The sequence below is a fragment of the Hemitrygon akajei genome, chromosome 22, assembly GCF_048418815.1.
Source record: "Hemitrygon akajei chromosome 22, sHemAka1.3, whole genome shotgun sequence".
In the NCBI taxonomy this organism is placed as follows: Eukaryota; Metazoa; Chordata; class Chondrichthyes; order Myliobatiformes; family Dasyatidae; genus Hemitrygon; species Hemitrygon akajei.
In genome coordinates this window covers 19,049,289-19,067,816 of record NC_133145.1, presented here as the reverse complement: position 1 = coordinate 19,067,816, position 18,528 = coordinate 19,049,289, and the positions used below count along the sequence as shown (strand labels likewise).

The 18,528-nt window shown below is 41.6% G+C and overlaps 2 protein-coding genes across 8 annotated transcripts in view; one reads left to right on the top strand and one right to left on the bottom strand.

Annotated features, from left to right (window-relative positions):
• LOC140714543 (splicing factor U2AF 65 kDa subunit-like) overlaps positions 1 to 9,223 on the top strand; it is a 44,873-nt gene extending 35,650 nt beyond the window's left edge. For all 4 annotated transcript variants that reach the window (XM_073025815.1, XM_073025818.1, XM_073025816.1 and 1 more), the window contains exons 9-11: positions 707 to 793; positions 2,959 to 3,207; positions 8,739 to 9,223. In XM_073025815.1, coding sequence (XP_072881916.1) covers positions 707 to 793; positions 2,959 to 3,207; positions 8,739 to 8,870 — 468 coding nt within the window. In that variant the 3' untranslated portion in view covers positions 8,871 to 9,223. The remainder of the gene's footprint in view (positions 1 to 706; positions 794 to 2,958; positions 3,208 to 8,738) is intronic.
• LOC140714544 (uncharacterized) overlaps positions 8,634 to 18,528 on the bottom strand; it is a 153,601-nt gene continuing 143,706 nt past the window's right edge. For all 4 annotated transcript variants that reach the window (XM_073025819.1, XM_073025822.1, XM_073025821.1 and 1 more), the window contains one exon: positions 8,634 to 9,395. In XM_073025819.1, coding sequence (XP_072881920.1) covers positions 9,338 to 9,395 — 58 coding nt within the window. In that variant the 3' untranslated portion in view covers positions 8,634 to 9,337. The remainder of the gene's footprint in view (positions 9,396 to 18,528) is intronic.

Below are 18,528 nucleotides of genomic sequence, written 5' to 3'. Positions count from 1 at the left end.
ACAGGTAAAGGGACCATTGTCCTAAGGAATACCTTAGTCATTGGCTTCTAGGAGAGCTTGGTGAAGGCCAGCTGTTTGGTTCTTACAGCCTGGGATCACATTGCATCTCTGGTTGCAGGCTTAAACTTCTGTGGAGACCAACACTCAAGCCTGCCAACCATAAGCATGATGAGTTTCATCAGTTTTCTGCTGGGTCTCCACCAGGGGCTTCAGGTATGTCTACTTCCTACCAGCTGTTCGTTGCTGAGTGCAGAGGAGCCCACAGTTACATTTATTTGCTAATTGGTAGGTTTAATATAAAGAGTGTTGATAGGGAATTGGAATTCAAAATGGGGAAGTGAAAAATTAAAGAGAACTATTGTTTGTCTAAAACTAATTGATGTGAAATACAATTCATGCTCACGGTGCTACAGACAACTGTTTGTTAGAGCATGAGTTTTTTTCAGAATCATCAGGTATTCAATCAATTGACTGGTATAGGCCTTAGGAATAAAACAATTTCTAATATTTAGTGGAATTGTAAGCTAGAATATTTAAAAAGCACACATTTAATGTTTTGTACCACAAAGGTCTTCCCCATTGTGTACACTTATGATTGTTTTCAGCCTCTTGTATTCTTAAAAATAGAAAACTGATGCAATTCATAGATTTTTTTTAACCAAGAATTTTTAGCCTGCCTATCCTAAATAATATATATTCTTTTTAGGCTATTGCAGGATTGAATGGGATGCAGCTTGGTGATAAGAAGCTTATAGTACAAAGGGCCAGTGTTGGTGCGAAGAATGCTAACCCGGTAATTCATTTTAAATTATAGTTTAAAATATTAACTGTTTTGCACTTGTACCCCAGGATGATTTCCTTGTATTAGCCTATCTCTTTTTGTCAACAAATTTTGTTCACATCTGCATTTTTTTTTACCTTTTGCTTTTAATTTTTTAAATTAAAGTCATTATTACTCAAAATCCATTGTCCTTGTAAGTGGAACCTGGCTTGCAGGTGATAAAGTTGTGCTCCAAAACATAGACTCCAACCCTTATTTGGGCACAAACTAGACCAACTCTTGATAACTCTACTCCCCAGTTTATAAAACATTATGAAGTGTTCAGTGGTGCACGTGTACCTGTACAGAATCAGTTTTTGGTTTACTTGGGTATTTTAAATCTTACTATTTGTTGATAACATTGAATATCAGATAAATTTAAATGAGTTTCATGAATGTAATTCATTGATTATATGTTGAGCAGAGTCAGTAATCAGTTCATAAAGGAAATCAGCAACCCATTGTGATTTTGATTTGTTAGTTGAATTGGCTTCTGTGAGTTTGTCTCTAAGCAATTGTCTTAATATCTTATTCATTCTTAATTCTTTCTAATGGGTAATTATAAAAGCTTTCATGATTGCTGCTTCATCTTCAATACATTCCTCTATCTGCTACCCTGAAGTCCACAGACTGTCTGCTTTCATTAATAGCCACTAGATAGAAATCACTAGTGGAACTTCATAAACTACAGGAGAAATTAATTATACATGTCCCAACACTTTGATTGCGGTCAACTGATTCAGCACCCAGTGGAATCTGAAAGCTTTGGGTTTGTAAGGTTCAGAAGGTTCACAGTCACCTTCATTTTGCAGACATTATTTTCAGGTATTGACCTTCAGCATCTGCATTTAAGACTGTTGGTAAGTCTTTCATGGAATCTTGAAACTATGAGTGTTCGTCACCAGAAGGTGGCATTTTATCTAGAGAACAAGCCCTTCCAGCCCGACAAGTTGCACTGTCCAGCAAACCTTCCCCGCGCCCCCCCCCCCCTTCCATTTAATCCTAATCTAATCACAGGACAATTTACAATGATCAGTTAACCTACTAACTGGGAGGAATCCAAAGCACCCGGAGGAAACCCATGTGGTCATGGGGAGAATGTACAATCTCCTTATGGACTGGGCCAGAATTCAGCTCCAAACTCTGGAACACTCCAGGCTGAAATAGTGTTGTGCTAACTGCTACACAATAACTGTGTGAGTTCCTTGCTAGAAAAATTCAAAACTAATCCAGAGCACTTAATTTATTCTTCATTTGAAGAAGTCCAGCATCTGCCTCAGTGACTTCCCTTCCTACAGAAGGTTATTTACTTCTATTTGTGATTGAAACGATACTTTCAAAAAAAGTCCTTTAACTTAGCCAAGCATATTTTTAAACTAGATTTTTCACAACGAAAAGTCAACTTCATACAAGTTCACTGGCATTGAGAATGAGAGATCTTGTATACTATTTCAACTTAAGAGTTAATTGTTTTGACTAACAAGTATGAATATCTTTCATCAGTTATCAGTAATAAAACAGTGTGTGGTATACCAGTAACGTGATGAGATCAGAGAAACTTCTGTTTGGAGCACAGAAGGATACTGATCATTAAGAGTTTGGTAGAATAATGAGCTTGAGCTGCAATATAAGACTACTGAATATTGAGCAGCTCTTAATGTTAGCAAATAACCACTTTCAAATTCACCGTGGATTTATTTGTTTAAATTTTTTTTACCTGAACACAACTGTATCTATTGATGTTACCATCAATGTTTTTGCCTTATTTTCGCCTTTGTCATTTTGGTGGGTAAAAACATTGCTTTTAAGTGCACAGTTTTGGTTTGCAATTGAAACAGTCGATGTTTAATGTAACAATTCTTGATGTGATAGTAAATTAAAGCCATTTGCTTCCAAAAATACTATATATCATACAGCTGATTGGAATTACAAATTTAGTTCATACAATGAAATGTTTTTCAATGGATCCCAAGGCCTTTACCAATAGAAACACATCATTTTCTATTTTGAGTAGTGTTACTGGGAATATTCAGTAGTTGCAGTAGAGAATATTTCTTCCCACCCATGTAGTGTAATATGGTGGACAGCTAGGAAAGTGGAGATGACAGCTGATTTAAAATTTTTATTTTTCTGTGCAGAATGCTATTATTCAAACACCAGTGACCGTGCAGGTGCCAGGCCTTCCAACAATGCAAGTTCAGAACACAGGGCTTCCCACTGATGTGCTCTGCTTGTTAAACATGGTGTCACCAGATGAACTTATTGATGACGAAGAGTATGAGGAAATTTTGGAAGATATTAGAGAAGAGTGCAGCAAATATGGAACTGTGAAATCGATTGAAATCCCTCGTCCACTGGATGGATTAGAAGTGCCTGGCTGTGGCAAGGTAAAAGAACGGCAATCAGACGTTGTAGCTTTAATTTTCAAATCTCAACATTTTCCTTAACTCTACGTGTGGAGTTGATAGGCATAGACATTACAGCCAGTACAAGCCCTTTGGCCCATGACGTTGTGCCAACCTTTTAATTTGCTCTAAGATCAGTCTAGCCATTTCCAGCTACGTAGCCGTCCATTTTTCTATCATCCATGTGCCTATAGATGAATGTCTTAACTGCCTCTAATTTATCTGCCTCTACACCACCCTGGCAGGGGTGTTTTGTGCACTCGCCTTTCTCTTTTATTAAAAAAACTTAACCCTGACAACCCCCTGAACTTTCCTCAACCACTTTAAAATTATGCTCCCTTGTTTTAGCCATTTCCACCCTGAGGAAAATGTCTCTGGCCATCGTTCCATGCATTATTCGTCTTGGGTACCTCTATCAAGTCACCTCGCCAGAGGATAAAGCCCTAGCTCTCTCAAGCTAACCTCATAAGACATGCTCTGTAATCTAGGGAGCATCATGGTAAATCTCCTCGGTACCCTTTCTGAAGCTTTCATATACTTCCTATAATGAAGCAACCAGAACTGAACACAATATTCCAGATGTGGTCTAATTAATGAGAGCTGCAACATTACCTCAAAGTTCTTGAACTCAGTCACCTAACTAACTAAACCCAACACACCGTACAACCTTCTCAACAACCCTATCAACTTGCGCAGCATCTTTGAAGGGTTTATAGACGTGGGCTCCAAGATCCCTCTGTTCCTCTATGCTACTAAGAATCTTGCCATTAAACCTGCACTCTGCCAACAAATACAAACCTCCAAAGTGAATCACTTCATTGTTTTCAAGGTTAAACTCTTATCTGCCACTTTTCAGCCCAGCTCTGTATCCCGTCAATGTCACATTGTAACCTACAACCTTCTATACTATTCACAACTCCACCAACCTTTCTATCATCTACAAACTTACTAACCCACCCATACCTATTCCCTTTCTTGAACAAAATAATATGTTACCTTCCAATCATCCGGTGCTACCCCTGTGGCTAGTGAGGACGCAAGAATCATTGCCAAAGGCGCAACAATCCCACTGAGGCAGGGAAGGGATAGTAAGGTGATGGAACCATAGTTGACAAGAGCTGGAACACCTAGTCATGAAGTACAGCAACGTCTTCCCTTGCTTCTCTTGTAACATGGGGTATATGGCATCTAGACCCGGGAATATCTCCAAATGTTCTTTCTAAAGTTCCATCATATCCTGTTTCTTAACATCGACGTGTTCTAGCTTATCAGCCTGTTTTACACTAACCTCACAAACATCAAAGTCACTCCCACTGAATATTACCCACTGAAGCAAAATATTCATTAAAGACCTCCCCTACCTCCTCCACCTGCAGGCACATATTTCCTCATCTATCCCTTATCAGTCCTACCTTCACTCTAGTCATCCTCATTTTCTTCACATAATTGTAGAATGCCTTGAGGGTTTTCCTAATCCTACTTCCCAATGCCTTCTCATACCCCCTTCTAGTTCTCCTGTCTATTTTTCAGCTCCGTCCTGTCTACCTAGTAACTCTCAAGCCCTGTCTGATCCGTGCTTCCTAAACAAGTAAGTTTCTTTCTTTGTCTTGACCAGGTATTTCACATTTCTTGTCAACTGTGATTCCTTCACCTTACCATCCTTTCCCTGCCTCAATAAAACAAACCTATCCAGAAGGCCATGCAAATTCTCTCTAAACATGCTCCACATTTAATTTGTGGATTTCCCTGAATACATTTCTTCCAGATTTACACTCCCAAATTCCTGCCTAATATTGTCATAATTCTTCTTCCCCCAATTAAATACTTTCCCATACCGTTTGCACCTATTTCTCACCAAGACTATGGTAAAGGTCAGGAAATTGTGGTCACTATCTCTGAAATGTTCTCCCATTAATAGATCTGACACCTGACCTGGTCCATTGCCTCATTCCAGTTCAGGAATTCTTCCTGGACACATCTAACAAATTCCGTTCATTCTAAGTTGTTTGCACTAAGGAGATGCTGGTCAATATCAGAGAAGTTGAAATCACCAAGCAAAGTGATTTTAAATTTTGATTTAATATTTGAATTAGAACATGTTTATTATTTTTATTCTGGTTTTTAACTTTATAATTGGGGTTTGTTTTGAACAAGTGACTAGGTTTTCTTCGATTATTCATGCTCAATAGATACAAAAGTTGGTCTTGGATACAAACTGTAGCCTGATCCATGGATCTTACTCTTACTCATCTTCCACCCTTCCCCAACAAACACTATACTTAGCATTGGGTTGGGGATCCAAGATGGAGGGGTTAAGTTCATAGGGCAAGCTGCCTTTATTAGTTATCTTTACAGGTAAAAGGTGAATAGAGACTTGAGCCTTGTCTACATGCAGTGATGTAGCAGTTGCAAATTACTTATATAAGACCAGGAGACCATAAGATATAGGAGCTGAATGAGGCCATTTGGCCCATTGAGTCTGCTACACCATCACGGCTGATCCATTTTTCCTTTCAGTTCTAATCTCCTGCCTTCTCCCTGTATCCCTTTATGCCCTGACCAATCAGGAACCTATCAACCTCTGCCTTAAATATACATAAAGACTTCGCCGCCACAGCTGCCTGTGGCAACAAATTCCACAGATTCATTACTCTCTGGCTAAAGAAATTCCTCCTCATTTCCATACTAAAAGGATGCCCCTCTATTCTGTGTGCTCTGGTCTTAGGCTCTTCAACCATAGGAAACATGCTCTCCTCATTCACTCTATCAAGGCCTTTCACCATTCGATAGGTTTCAATTAGGTCACCCCTCATTCTTCTGAATTCTAGTGAGTACAGGCCCAGAGCCACCAAGCACTCTTCATATGATAAATAATTCAAACCTGGAATCATTTTCATGAGCCTCCTTTGAACCCTCTCCAGTTTCAGCAGTTCCTAAGATAAGGGGATCAAAACTGCTCACAATATTCCAAGTGAGGCTTCAGCAGTGCTTTATAAAGTCTGAACATTATATCCTTGCTTTTATATTCTAGTCCTCTTGAAATGAATGCAAACATTGCATTTGCCTTCCTCACCATAGACTCAACTTGAAAGCTAACCCTTAGGGAATCCTGCACAAGGATTCTCAAATCCCTTAGCACCTCAGTTTTTTTGTATCCTCTCCATTTAGAAAATAGTAGACTCTTTCATTTCTTCTACCAAAGTGCATGACCATACACTTCCCGACACTGTATTTCAACTGCCATTTATTTGCCTATTCTCCTAATCTGTGTAAGTCCTTCTGAGCCTATTTCCTCAAAACTACTTGCCCATCCTCCTATCTTTGTATCGTCTGCAAACTTTGCAACAAAACCATCAATTCCATCATCCAAATCATTAGCATATAACATAAAAAGAAACGGTCCCAACACAGACCCCTGTGGAACACCACTAGTCACCAGCAGCCAAGCAGAAAAGGCTCCTTTTATTCCCACTCTTTGCCTCCTGCCAATCAATCACTAATTTATCCATGCTAGAATCTTCCCTGTAATACCATGGGCTTATAGCTTTTTAAGCAGCCTCTTGTGTGGCATTTAGTTAAAGGCTTTCCTAAAATCCAAGTATGCATTATCAACTGGTTCTCCTTTGTCTATCCTGCTTATTATTTCTTCAAAGAATTCCAGCAGATTTGTCAGGCAAGATTTATTCTTGAGGAAACTATGCTGACTACGGACTATTATGTGCCTCCAAGTACCCCAAAACCACACCCTTAACAATCAGTTCCAACTTCTTCCCAACCACTGAGGCCAGACTATCCAGCCTATAATTTTCTTTCTTCTGCCTCTCTTCCTTCTCAAAGAGTGAAGTGACATTTGCAATTTTTCAATTGTCCAGAACCATTCCATAATCTAGTAGTTCTTGAAAGATCATTCCTAAAGGCTCCACAATCTTTTCAGCCACCTCTTTCAGAACTCTGGGGTCTATATTATCTGGTCCAGTTGACTTATCTACCTTCAAACTCCTCAGTTTCCCAAGAACCTTCTTAGTAATGGTAACTTCACACACTTCATACTCCCTGAACACTTGGATCTTCCACCATACTTCTAGTGACTTTCACAGTGAAGACTGATGCAAAATTTTTACTCAGTTTGTGCGGCATTTCCTTGTCCCCCATAACTACCTTTCCAGCATCATTTGCCAGCAGTCTGATACCCACTGTCACCCCTCTTTTACACTTTATGTATCTGAAGAAACTTTTGGTATCCTCGTTACTTTCAAGTTCTATCTTTATCTTCATGATTCTTTTGTTGCCTTCTGTTGGTTTTTAAAAGCTTCCCAATCCTCTAACTTCCCACTAATTTTTGCCCTCTCTTTGGCAGTTATGTTGGCTTTGACTTTTCCCATTAGGCATGGTTGTGTCATCTTGTGTTTAGAATATTCCTCCTCTTTGGGATGTACAGTCGGCCTTCCTTATCCGCGGATTCAACCAACCGCAGATCGGGAAAACCCGGAAGTTCTCTCTCCAGCACTCGTTATTTGAGCATGTACAGACTATTTTTTCTTGTCATTCCCTAAACAATACAGTATAACAACTATTTATATAGAATTTACATTGTATTAGGTATTACAAGTAATCTAGAGATTATTTAAAAGTACGAGCAGTCCCCGGGTTATGAACGAGTACCGTTCCTGAGTCCATCTTTAAGTCGGATTTGAAGTCGGAACAGGTACATCCGGTATTATTTAGCGTCAGTTAGTGAAACGTTTTTCTTAGTATATAGTATATATTTTACCTTTCTATGCATATAAAACACTTAAAGAAATGTATGTATTTCAATAATTAAACCACTGCGTTGCTAAGTAATAATTGTAGCTTTCAGTGGGGCAGGGCCTTTCACATGCTCCATTAAAATTGTTCCGATCGTTGACCGACTGTAGCCTAATGCTTTTCCAATGACCAATGGCATTTCACCTCTTTCTGATCGCTTTTTTATTTCCACCTTATTTTCAATCGTGATTGTGATTATTTTCGTGAACAGAAGAAACATTGCGGATTAAGAGCTGAGTCAGGTCCTAATGTTCACTGCACTGAGACAGGTTAAATAAAGTCAGGGGTTCCGCTGGGTCCTAAAGACCACCACATTGAGACAGGTTAAATAAGGGACTTGAGCATCCATGATTTTTGGTATCCGTGGGGGTTCCCGGAACCAGTCCCCCTGCAGATAAGGAGGGCCGGCTGTATATATCCTGTGCCTTCTGAATAGATTCCAGAAATTCCAAGCATTGCTGCTCTGCTATCTTCCCTGCCAGTGATCTATTCCAATCAATTCTGGCCAACTCCTCTCTCATGACTTGATGGAAACTCCAGTTATGCAAATGAGCACAGTTCAGTACCACAGCAATTAATAATAAAGAGGTCTAGTTCTAAGGTTTCATTTTGAAGCAGGGCAGCCTTTTATTGCAGTACTTATTTATATATTACATCATGAATACAGTTCATTTGGCTTACTGTTAACTTTTTTTTCCTCTCAACAGATATTTGTAGAATTCATCTCTCCTCTAGACTGCCAAAAAGCAATGCAAGCACTAACAGGCAGAAAGTTTGCCAATAGAGTTGTAGTTACCAAGTATTATGACCCAGAGCTGTACCACAGACGTGACTTCTAACAACACTCAATCACCTTGCTGTCGACATTTCTGACTAAAGCTTTGTTTATAGTTCTAACTAGATCTGTATAAAATAGCACAAGTTTCAGTAGTTTGTAGTAATCAAATTCAGTTTATTTTTAGCATGGATGTCTTGATGTCGTTATGGTATTCTGCGTAAATATCCATGTTGCAGGAACTGTAATAGCAAAAAAACTTGTAAATGGAATTGAATCTTTTTTATAGTGTTGGGCCTTTCTTTCGACTTTTTGGGAAGGAACAGCAAATTCTGTAACTGCTGATTCTGTCAGACTGGTGAAACCAGTATTTGAACACTGTACCTGGTTTCAACTAATAAACTTCTGAAATGGAAACTTAGTTGTGCTAGTTATGCATAAAAGCTCCTTACGGTGGTCTGGACCAGTGCCATTTTTCTTCTCTGGATTTGTTTTGATACTGTTTTTATTGTAACACGTTCAACAATTGTGTTATTTCTTCACAAAGTGCTGGGCAGCATATAATCTGGCGTCTTCAATTCTGGAACGACTGTAAACAGAGATTTATTATTTTAATAACTGTATGAATAATGTTTAAATCACACTTCTGTATTGTTGAGATGATGAAACATCAGCAACACTGCCAGCAGGTAATTAAGGAACAGGAGCTAAAAACAAAGCATTAGGCTGAGCTACCTTCTGTATCTAATTGAGGGGAAGAAAGGGATAAGAACTTTACAAAATCAAAATGAGAAATTACTAACTTTTAGTCAAATTGGTATTTCCCTTCCAGCCAAGGAATAGCCTCATTTTTTTTGACAAGGACTCTCCTACACCCACCGATGACCCCTTCTCCCGTCTTCAACTCTCCTCCTCTTCATGGACACCCCGCTCTGGTCTTCTACTTGCTCTGGATCTCTTTATTGCCAATTGCCGACGGGACATTAACCGTCTTGACTTCACCACACCCTGTTCCAATTCCAACCTCACTCCTTCTGAACGCTCTGCTCTCCGCTCCCTCCGCACCAATCCCAACCTCACTATAAAACCTGCTGATAAGGGGGGAGCTGTTGTTGTCTGGTGTACTGACCTCTACCTGGCCGAGGCACAGCGACAACTCTCTGATACCTCCTCTTATTTACCCCTTGATCATGATCCCACTAAGAAGCACCAGACCATTGTCTCCAATACCATCACCAACCTTATTAGCTCTGGGGATCTCCCATCCACTGCCACAAACCTCATAGTTCCCACACCCCGCACTTCCCGTTTCTACCTCCTACCCAAGATCCACAAACCTGCCTGTCCAGGTAGACCTATTGTCTCAGCTTGCTCCTGCCCCACTGAACTCATTTCTGCATACCTTGACACTGTCTTATCCCCCCTTGTTCAATCTCTTCCCACCTATGTTAGTGACACTTCTCATGCTTTGAATTTTTTCGATGATTTTAAGTTCCCTGGCCCCCTCCGTTTTATTTTCACCATGGACGTCCAGTCCCTATATACCTCCATCCCCCACCGAGATGGTCTCGAAGCTCTTTGGTTTTTTTTGGATTCCAGACCTAACCAAATCCCCTCTACCACCACTCTCCTCTGTCTAGCGGAATTAGTTCTTACTCTCAATAATTTCTCCTTTGGCTCCTCCCACTTCCTCCAAACCAAGGGTGTAGCCTTGGGCACCCGTATGGGTCCCAGTAATGCCTGCCTTTTTGTTGGCTTTGTGGAACAGTCCATATTCCAAGGCTATACCAGTATCCATCCCCCTCTTTTCCTTCACTACATTGATGACTGCATTGGCGCTGCCTCTTGCACGCGTGCTGAGCTCGTCAACTTCATTAACTTTGCCTCCAACTTTCACCCTGCCCTCAAATTTACCTGGTCCATTTCTGACACCTCCCTCCCCTTTCTTGATCTTCCTGTCTCCATCTCTAGAGACAGCCTATCTACTGATACCTACTATAAACCTACAGACTCTCACAGCTACCTGGACTATTCCTCTTCCCACCCTGTCTCTTGCAAAAAGGCTATCCCCTTCTCACAATTCCTCCATCTCCGCCGCATCTGCTCTCAGGATGAGGCTTTTCTTTCCAGGATGAAGGAGATGTCTTCCTTTTTTAAACAAAGGGACTTCCCTTCGTCCACCATCAACTCTGCTCTCAAACGCATCTCTCCCATTTCCCGCACATCTGCCCTCACCCCATCCACCCGCCACCCCACTCGGGATAGGGTTCCCCTTGTCCTTACCTACCATCCCACCAGCCTCCAGGTCCAACTTCCGCCACCTCCAATAGGATCCCACTACCAAACACATTTTTCCCTCCCCCCCCTTCTGCTTTTTGCAGGGATCGCTCCCTACGTGACTCCCTTGTCCACTCATCCCCCCCATCCCTTCCCACCAATCTCCCTCCTGGCACTTATCCTTGTAAACGGAACAAGTGCTACACCTGCCCTTACACTTCCTCCCTCACCACCATTCAGGGCCCCAGACAGTCCTTCCAGGTGAGGCGACACTTCACCTTTGAGTCAGCTGGTGTGGTATACTGCGTACGGTGCTCCCGGTGTGGCCTTTTATATATTGGTGAGATCCGACGCAGACTGGGAGACTGTTGCGCGGAACACCTATGCTCGGTCCGCCAGAAAAAGCAGTATCTCCCAGTAGCCACACATTTTAATTCCACGTCCCATTCCCATTCTGATATGTCTATCCATGGCCTCCTCTACTGTCAAGATGAATCCAAACTCAGGTTGGAGGAACAACACCTTATATACCGGCTGGGTAGCCTCCAACCTGATGGCATGAACATTGACTTCTCTAACTTCTGTTAATGCCCCTCCTCCCCTTCTTACCCCATCCCTGACATATTTAGTTGTTTGCCTGTTCTCCATCTCCCTCTGGTGCTTCCCCCCCCCCCCCCTTTCTTTTTCCTGAGGCCTCCTGTCCCATGATCCTTTCCCTTCTCCAGCTCTGTATCACTTTCGCCAATCACCTTTCCAGCTCTTAGCTTCATCCCACCCCCTCCGGTCTTCTCCTATCATTTTGCATTTCCCCCTCCCCCCCCCCCCCCCACTACTTTCAAATCTACTTTCCTTTCGGTTAGTCCTGACGAAGGGTCTCAGCCCGAAACGTCGACAGCGCTTCTCCCTATAGATGCTGCCTAGCCTGCTGTGTTCTACCAGCATTTTGTGTGTTGTTGTTGTTTGAATTTCCAGCATCTGCAGATTTCCTCGTGTGAGCCTCATATTTTGTGTTTGATGACCTTATAAACCACAAGGTCATCAAACTTGGTTACTATTATTTTCTGATTAACATTGTCGAATGTTTTGGAATTTTCTGGTGTTTTCCATGCTGTGCCCACGATTTAAATTTTTAGAAGCACAATTTTTATTTTAAAGCAAAACAGTGTACTGCATTCTATCAAGTTATTAGTAGTTTAGCTATACACAGGCCCAAGCCCAAGAAGCCTCCTTTACAAAATATGAACGAGATTCAGTGAGGAAGATTGTGTGCTTATTCCAAAACTTGGCTGACTTACTGTGCACATTTAACATGCCTCACTCTTTTACTTTTAACTAGTGAAGAATCCTGTAATGAGATTTTATAGACTATTTTGAGTGTTGCTCAGGGCACCTGGCAAATGCAGAAATTTATCCTATTATCTCTATTTAATCACTGTCTGGTAAGGCTTTGTGTAATTTGTTTATAAATGTTACTATTCTTAAAAAAAACACTAGTCAATTTTTCCCACAACTTCATAATTTTAAAACTCATCTGGTTATTGCTGTAATTTTTGTATAAATTGTGTAAATCCTTTCTCCAGTGTTTAACAGCATAATAAATTTTACATAGCAGATAACACCAGCATTCAATCTAGGTACCAACTTCCACTTCAAAAGCCAACATCTAAGCCTTTCGGGGAAGGGGAAATGTATTTCATTCCTGATTCAAAGGAGGAAAATTCCCTAAAGATCATTAAGAGGAGGGATGGATGAGGAACAGCATAAGGCAAATGACCAAAGTCTCAAATCTGCACAATCCACAGCTAATGGAGAGCAAAATTTTAAGCTAAGTTGAATGTATTCTGTAACTTGTGGTCTTGCATAGTGCCTAAAGTACTAATGATTTGCTTGATAGAACACAGTACACAGTTTTATTTTACCATGCAAATATAGATAGCGATTCTAAAGATTTTACTCAGAGACACAAACACAAAAGGTTCTATGCTGGAAATTTTGTGCAATGTTAACAAAACATTGGAGAATCTCAGCAAATCAGGCAGCATCTATGGAGGGGAATAAACAAGATTCAAGATTCAAAAACTTTATTGTCATTCTAACCGTACATCAGCTCTGCAGGGCAGAATGAGGCAGCGTTTCCCAGAAGCAGTGCAATCATAACAAATGCAACACTAAATAATAAACATAACAATAAATAGTAAAACACAACAGCCATAAGTGTCCAGTGCAAGTTAAAAGTTAAAAACAGCATTTTGGATGAGACCCTTTGGAGGCGCACAAGTCCAATAAATACCAGCATGTTTAACAATATTAATCAAGAAATAATGGTAGCAAATTATGCAGTTTATTTGCTTGAACAATAATATATTGAGGATTTTCTTCCAAGTCTCAGATTCAGATTTCATCATATTTCAATACATAGTCCAGTAACCATTTTCTTAGGCTGATTTTATTCTAGATTTCTAGATTATAAATGATAAAAGTTCTAAATTGCTTTCTATCTTGATTTTGGGTTGCATATTTGATCTCAGAACCAAGGCTTTGGTCCAAGAGGCTTCAGCAAGGAGACACAGGTCAGTAGCAGGTAAGAATGGGTAAGGTTTTTTTTAAGCATCCGGAGATTTTCTTATGGTTAGGTGTTTTTATATAGTATTAGTTTCATGTATCCAGAGAGCCATGCATGTCACGTGACAGCACTGCCCTCACCTGGTCGGAAGGCACACCACATGCCAGTCAACATTTCACCCCTCCCAACTAATCAATGCACACTTAACCATTGGCCACCTTAATTGGATTAACCCGTCAAGCACCAAACCGTTGGCCCCCCCAGGTGTATCACCTGGGCTGGACCCTCCAGCCCCCTGACCTATAAAGGGTGCTACATGTGCTTGGCTCGCTCTCTTTTGCCATCCTTGAGGGACCACCTGCTTCATTCCAGGCTGAAGACTGCAATACAGCGCTGGAGATGCGTGGTGAGCCGTGCATTGAATAGGGTTTGGGAACGTTTATTGTTGTCCCTGTAGCAGAGAGCCGTGCCTGTCCATAGTCAAAGGGTGGCAGATATCGTAATTACTTTTCCATTGCTTGTATGTCTACTTGTACTCTGTCCTCACTCTGTTTTCCCATGTATTGTACTGCCCACCCGAATTTTCTCATGTTAGTCTATTCTAAGCGCGTTTGTGCGAATATTGTAGTTGCTTGTGTTATTCCCAAGCTCTTCTCCCCTTGTAAATAAATTCATTATTAAAACTGTGTGTCCAGAGCCCATACCTTTGAGACCTAAAGAATCTGTCTCATTTCCATCACAACATTTCCTTAAACAAAAAATCCAGATTACAACAAATGAAATTAAATAGATGTGCAGGATCAGGTGACATGTTATAGGTGCATGATGTGGGAGCAGGTGGACCCAATTGTTGTTCCTAATGACCACACCTGCAGTAAGTGTTGATTGCTCCAGGAACTTGGGCTCAAAGTTGATGACTTACAACATTATGATGTATCAGGGAGGGGCAAGTTTCAAGGACACTTTCAGGAAGCAGCACACCCAACACATTAATGACTTCAAATTCAGTCTGTGGCTAGGGACAAGAGGGTGTGACTGCAAATAAGGCAGGTAGGTGAATCTAAGAGGTAGTACCGGAGAAGCCTCAGTCCCATCAAGCTTGAGATTGTTGTTCCCTCTGAGGATGAGAGTGGGGGCAGTCGGAAGGACAAGCAAGCAAACTGGTTCAGATAGCCATGGGGGGGGGGGGGTGGGGAGAAGAGAAATTTAGTAAATGTAGTTATAATTGCTGATAGGATAATCAGGGAATAGACAATTCTGTTGCAAGAATCCTGAAGGCTGGCTGGCGCCCAGATTCCAGACATCTGATCTGCAGTGGTATTTGGAGTGGGAGGGGGAAGATCCTGTTGCTGTGGTTCATGTGGATACCAATGATGTAGAAAGAACAAAGAAAGAGGTTCCACAGGAAATTTGAGTAGCTAGGTATTAAATTAAAACAGAACCAAGAAAGTAATAATCTAGTTCCCTACCTGTGCCACATGCAAAATGACACAGAGTTAAGATCAGAGAGCTAAAGGTGTGGCTCAAAGATTGGTGTGGGAGAAGTGGCTTTGAATTTGTGGGGCATTGGCACCAGTATTGGGGAAGATGGGAGCTATTCTGATTGAACAAGCTATATACAAGCCTCTGAGCAGAAGCCAAGATGTGAAGTACAAATTACAAAAGGAGATGTTAAAAAAGGCAATGTTATGATGGTCATGGGGAATTTCATTATGCAGGTAGATTGGGAAAATCAGGTTGGTGATCAATCCCAGAGGAAGGAATTTGTAGAATGCTTACAATATGCCATTTTAAAGCAGTTTGTAGTTGAAGAAAAGGCAGTTCTGTGGATAATGAATCAGACTTGATTAGGGAAGTTAAGGTAAAGGAACCCTGAGGAGGCAGTAATCAAATATAATTGAATTCATACCGCAGGTAGAGAGGGAGAAGCTAAAATCAAATATATCAGTATTACAGTGGAGTAAATGAAACTACAGATGTGTGAGAGAGGAGCTGGCCAAAGTTGAGTAGAAGGGGATAATGGTAGAGCAGCAATGGCTGGAGTTTCTGGGAGTAATCCAAAAGACACAGTGGATCTCAGAAGAAGTAGCAGTATTTGTAAGGGAGGATGAGGCAACTGTGGATGACAAGGGAAGTCAAATACAGCATAAAGCAAAAGAGAGGGCATTCAAAATTAATTGGAAACTGGAGGATTTGGAGGCTTTTAAAAGCCAACAGAAGGCAACTAAAAATGCAATAAAGAGAGAAAATATGAAATGAAGATAAGCTAGCTAATAACAAAACAGAATACTGAATACTTTTTCAGATATATTAAAGAGTAAAAGAGAAGCAAAAGTGGATATCGGACTACAGGAAAATGACCTTGGAGAATTTTAATAGGGACAAAGAAATGGCACCAAGTAGTTTGTATCAGTCTTCACTGTGAAGACACCAGTGGTATGTCAGAAATTTGAGTGTTGGCGCCAAAACTGAGTGTAGTTGCTGTTACTGAGGAGAAGGTGCTTGGGAACATGAAAGGACTTAAGGTATAGTAGTTAAGTCAGGTGGACGTACACCCTATGGTTTTGAAAGGGGTAGCTGAAGAGATCGTGGAAGCATTAGTAGTGATCTTTCAAGAATCACTAGATTCTGTAGTGTTTTAGGACAACTGGAAAATCGCAAATATCACTTATGTAGGGAATGAGGAGAAACACAGGAAATTATAGGCCAGTTAACCTGACTTCAATGGTTGGCAAGATGTTAGTCCATTATTAAGGGTGAGGTTTTGGGGTATTTGGAGATTTGAAGGCATGTGATAAAATAGGCCGAAGTCTGTACGGTTTCCTTAAAGGGAAGTCTTGCTTGACAAATCTGTTAGATTTCTTTTAAGAAAATAACCGACAGAATAGACAAAAGGAGAGTCAGTGGATATCGTTTACTTGGATTTTCAGAAGGCTTTTGATAAGGTGCCACGCATGACACTTGAACAAAATATGAACCCATGGTATTAAAGGAATGATGAACATATGATTGGCAGGAGGCAAAGAGTGGGGAATAAAAGAGGCCTTTTCTGGATGGCTTTCAGTGAATTGAAGTGCTCCACAGGGTTTGGTTTGGGGACTATTTTTCACGTCAATGATCTGAATGATGGAATTGATGGCTTTGTGGTCGAGTGTGCAGATGATTAAAACAAAGATACAAGAACCAGGCAGTGTTGACATGGAGTCAGCAGAAGGACTTGGACAAATTGGTGGAATGGTCTATGAAGAGGCAGATGGAATACAGGGCAGCAAAATGTATGGCCATGTAGAAGGAATAAAGATGTATGGTAGATGGAGCAAATTCAGAAATCAGAGATGCAAAGGCATCTCATTAAAACCTAACAAATATTGTAAGACCTAGACAGAGTGGATGTGGACAGGATGTTTCCTATAGCGCAAACACGAGGAAATCTGCAGATGCTGGAAATTCAAACAACAACACACACAAAATGCTGGTGGAACACAACAGGCCAGGCAGCATCTATAAGGAGAAGCACTGTCGACATTTCGGGCCAAGACCCTTCGTCAAGACTAACTGAAAGATACTAAGAGATTTGAAAGTAGTGGGGGGAGGGGGAAATGCAAAATGATAGGAGAAGACTGGAGGGGGTGGGATGAAGCTAAGAGCTGGAAAGGTGATTGGCAAACATGAAACAGCTGGAGAAGGGAAAGGATCATGGGACGGGAGGCCTCAGGAAAAAGAAAGGGGGGGGGGGAGCACCAGAGGGAGATGGAGAACAGCCAGAGTGATGGGCAGAGAGAGAGAAAAAAAACAAACAACTAAATATTGTCAGGGATGGGGTAAGAAGGGGAGGAGGGGCATTAACGGAAGTTAGAGAAGTCAATGTTCATGCCATCAGGTTGGAAACTACCCAGCCGGTATATAATGTGTTGTTCCTCCAACCTGAGTGTGGCTTCATCTTGACAGTAGAGGAGGCCATGGATAGACATATCAGAATGGGAATTCACCTACCACCCCACCAGCCTCCAGGTCCAACGTATAATCCTCCGTAACTTCCGCCACCTCCAACGGGATCCCACTACCAAGAACATCTTTCCCTTCCCCCCCTTTCTGCTTTCCGCAGGGATCGCTCCCAACGCGACTCCCTTGTCCACTCGTCCCCCCCATCCCTTCCCACAAATCTCCCTCCTGGCACTTATCCTTGTAAGCGGAACAAGTGCTACACCTGCCCTTACACTTCCTCCCTCACCACCATTCAGGGCCCCAGTCAGTCCTTCCAGGTGAGGCGACACTTCACCCGTGAGTCAGCTGGTGTGGTATACTGCGTCCGGTGCTCCCAGTGTGGTCTTTTATATATTGATGAGACCCGACACAAACTGGGAGACCGTTTCACTGAACACCTACGCTCGGTCTGCCAGAGAAAGCAGGATCTCCCAGTGGCCTCATATTTTAATTCCACGTCCCATTCCTATTCTGATATGTCTATCCATGGCCTCCTCTACTGTCAAGGTGAAGCCACACTCAGGTTGGAGGAACAACACCTTATATACCGGCTGGGTAGCCTCCAACCTGATGGCATGAACATTGACTTCTCTAACTTCCGTTAATGCCCCTTCTCTCCTTCCTATCCCATCCCTGACAATAGTCAGTTGTTTGTTTTTTTTTCTCTCTCTCTGCCCATCACTCTGGCTGTTCTCCATCTCCCTCTGGTGCTCCCCCCTCCCCCTTTCTTTCTCCCGAGGCCTCCCGTCCCATGATCCTTTCCCTTCTTCAGCTCTGTATCACTTTCACCAATCACCTTTCCGGCTCTTAGCTTCATCCCACCCCCTCCAGTCTTCTCCTATCATTTCACATTTCTCCCCCCCCCCCCCACTACTTTCAAATCTCTTAGTATCTTTCC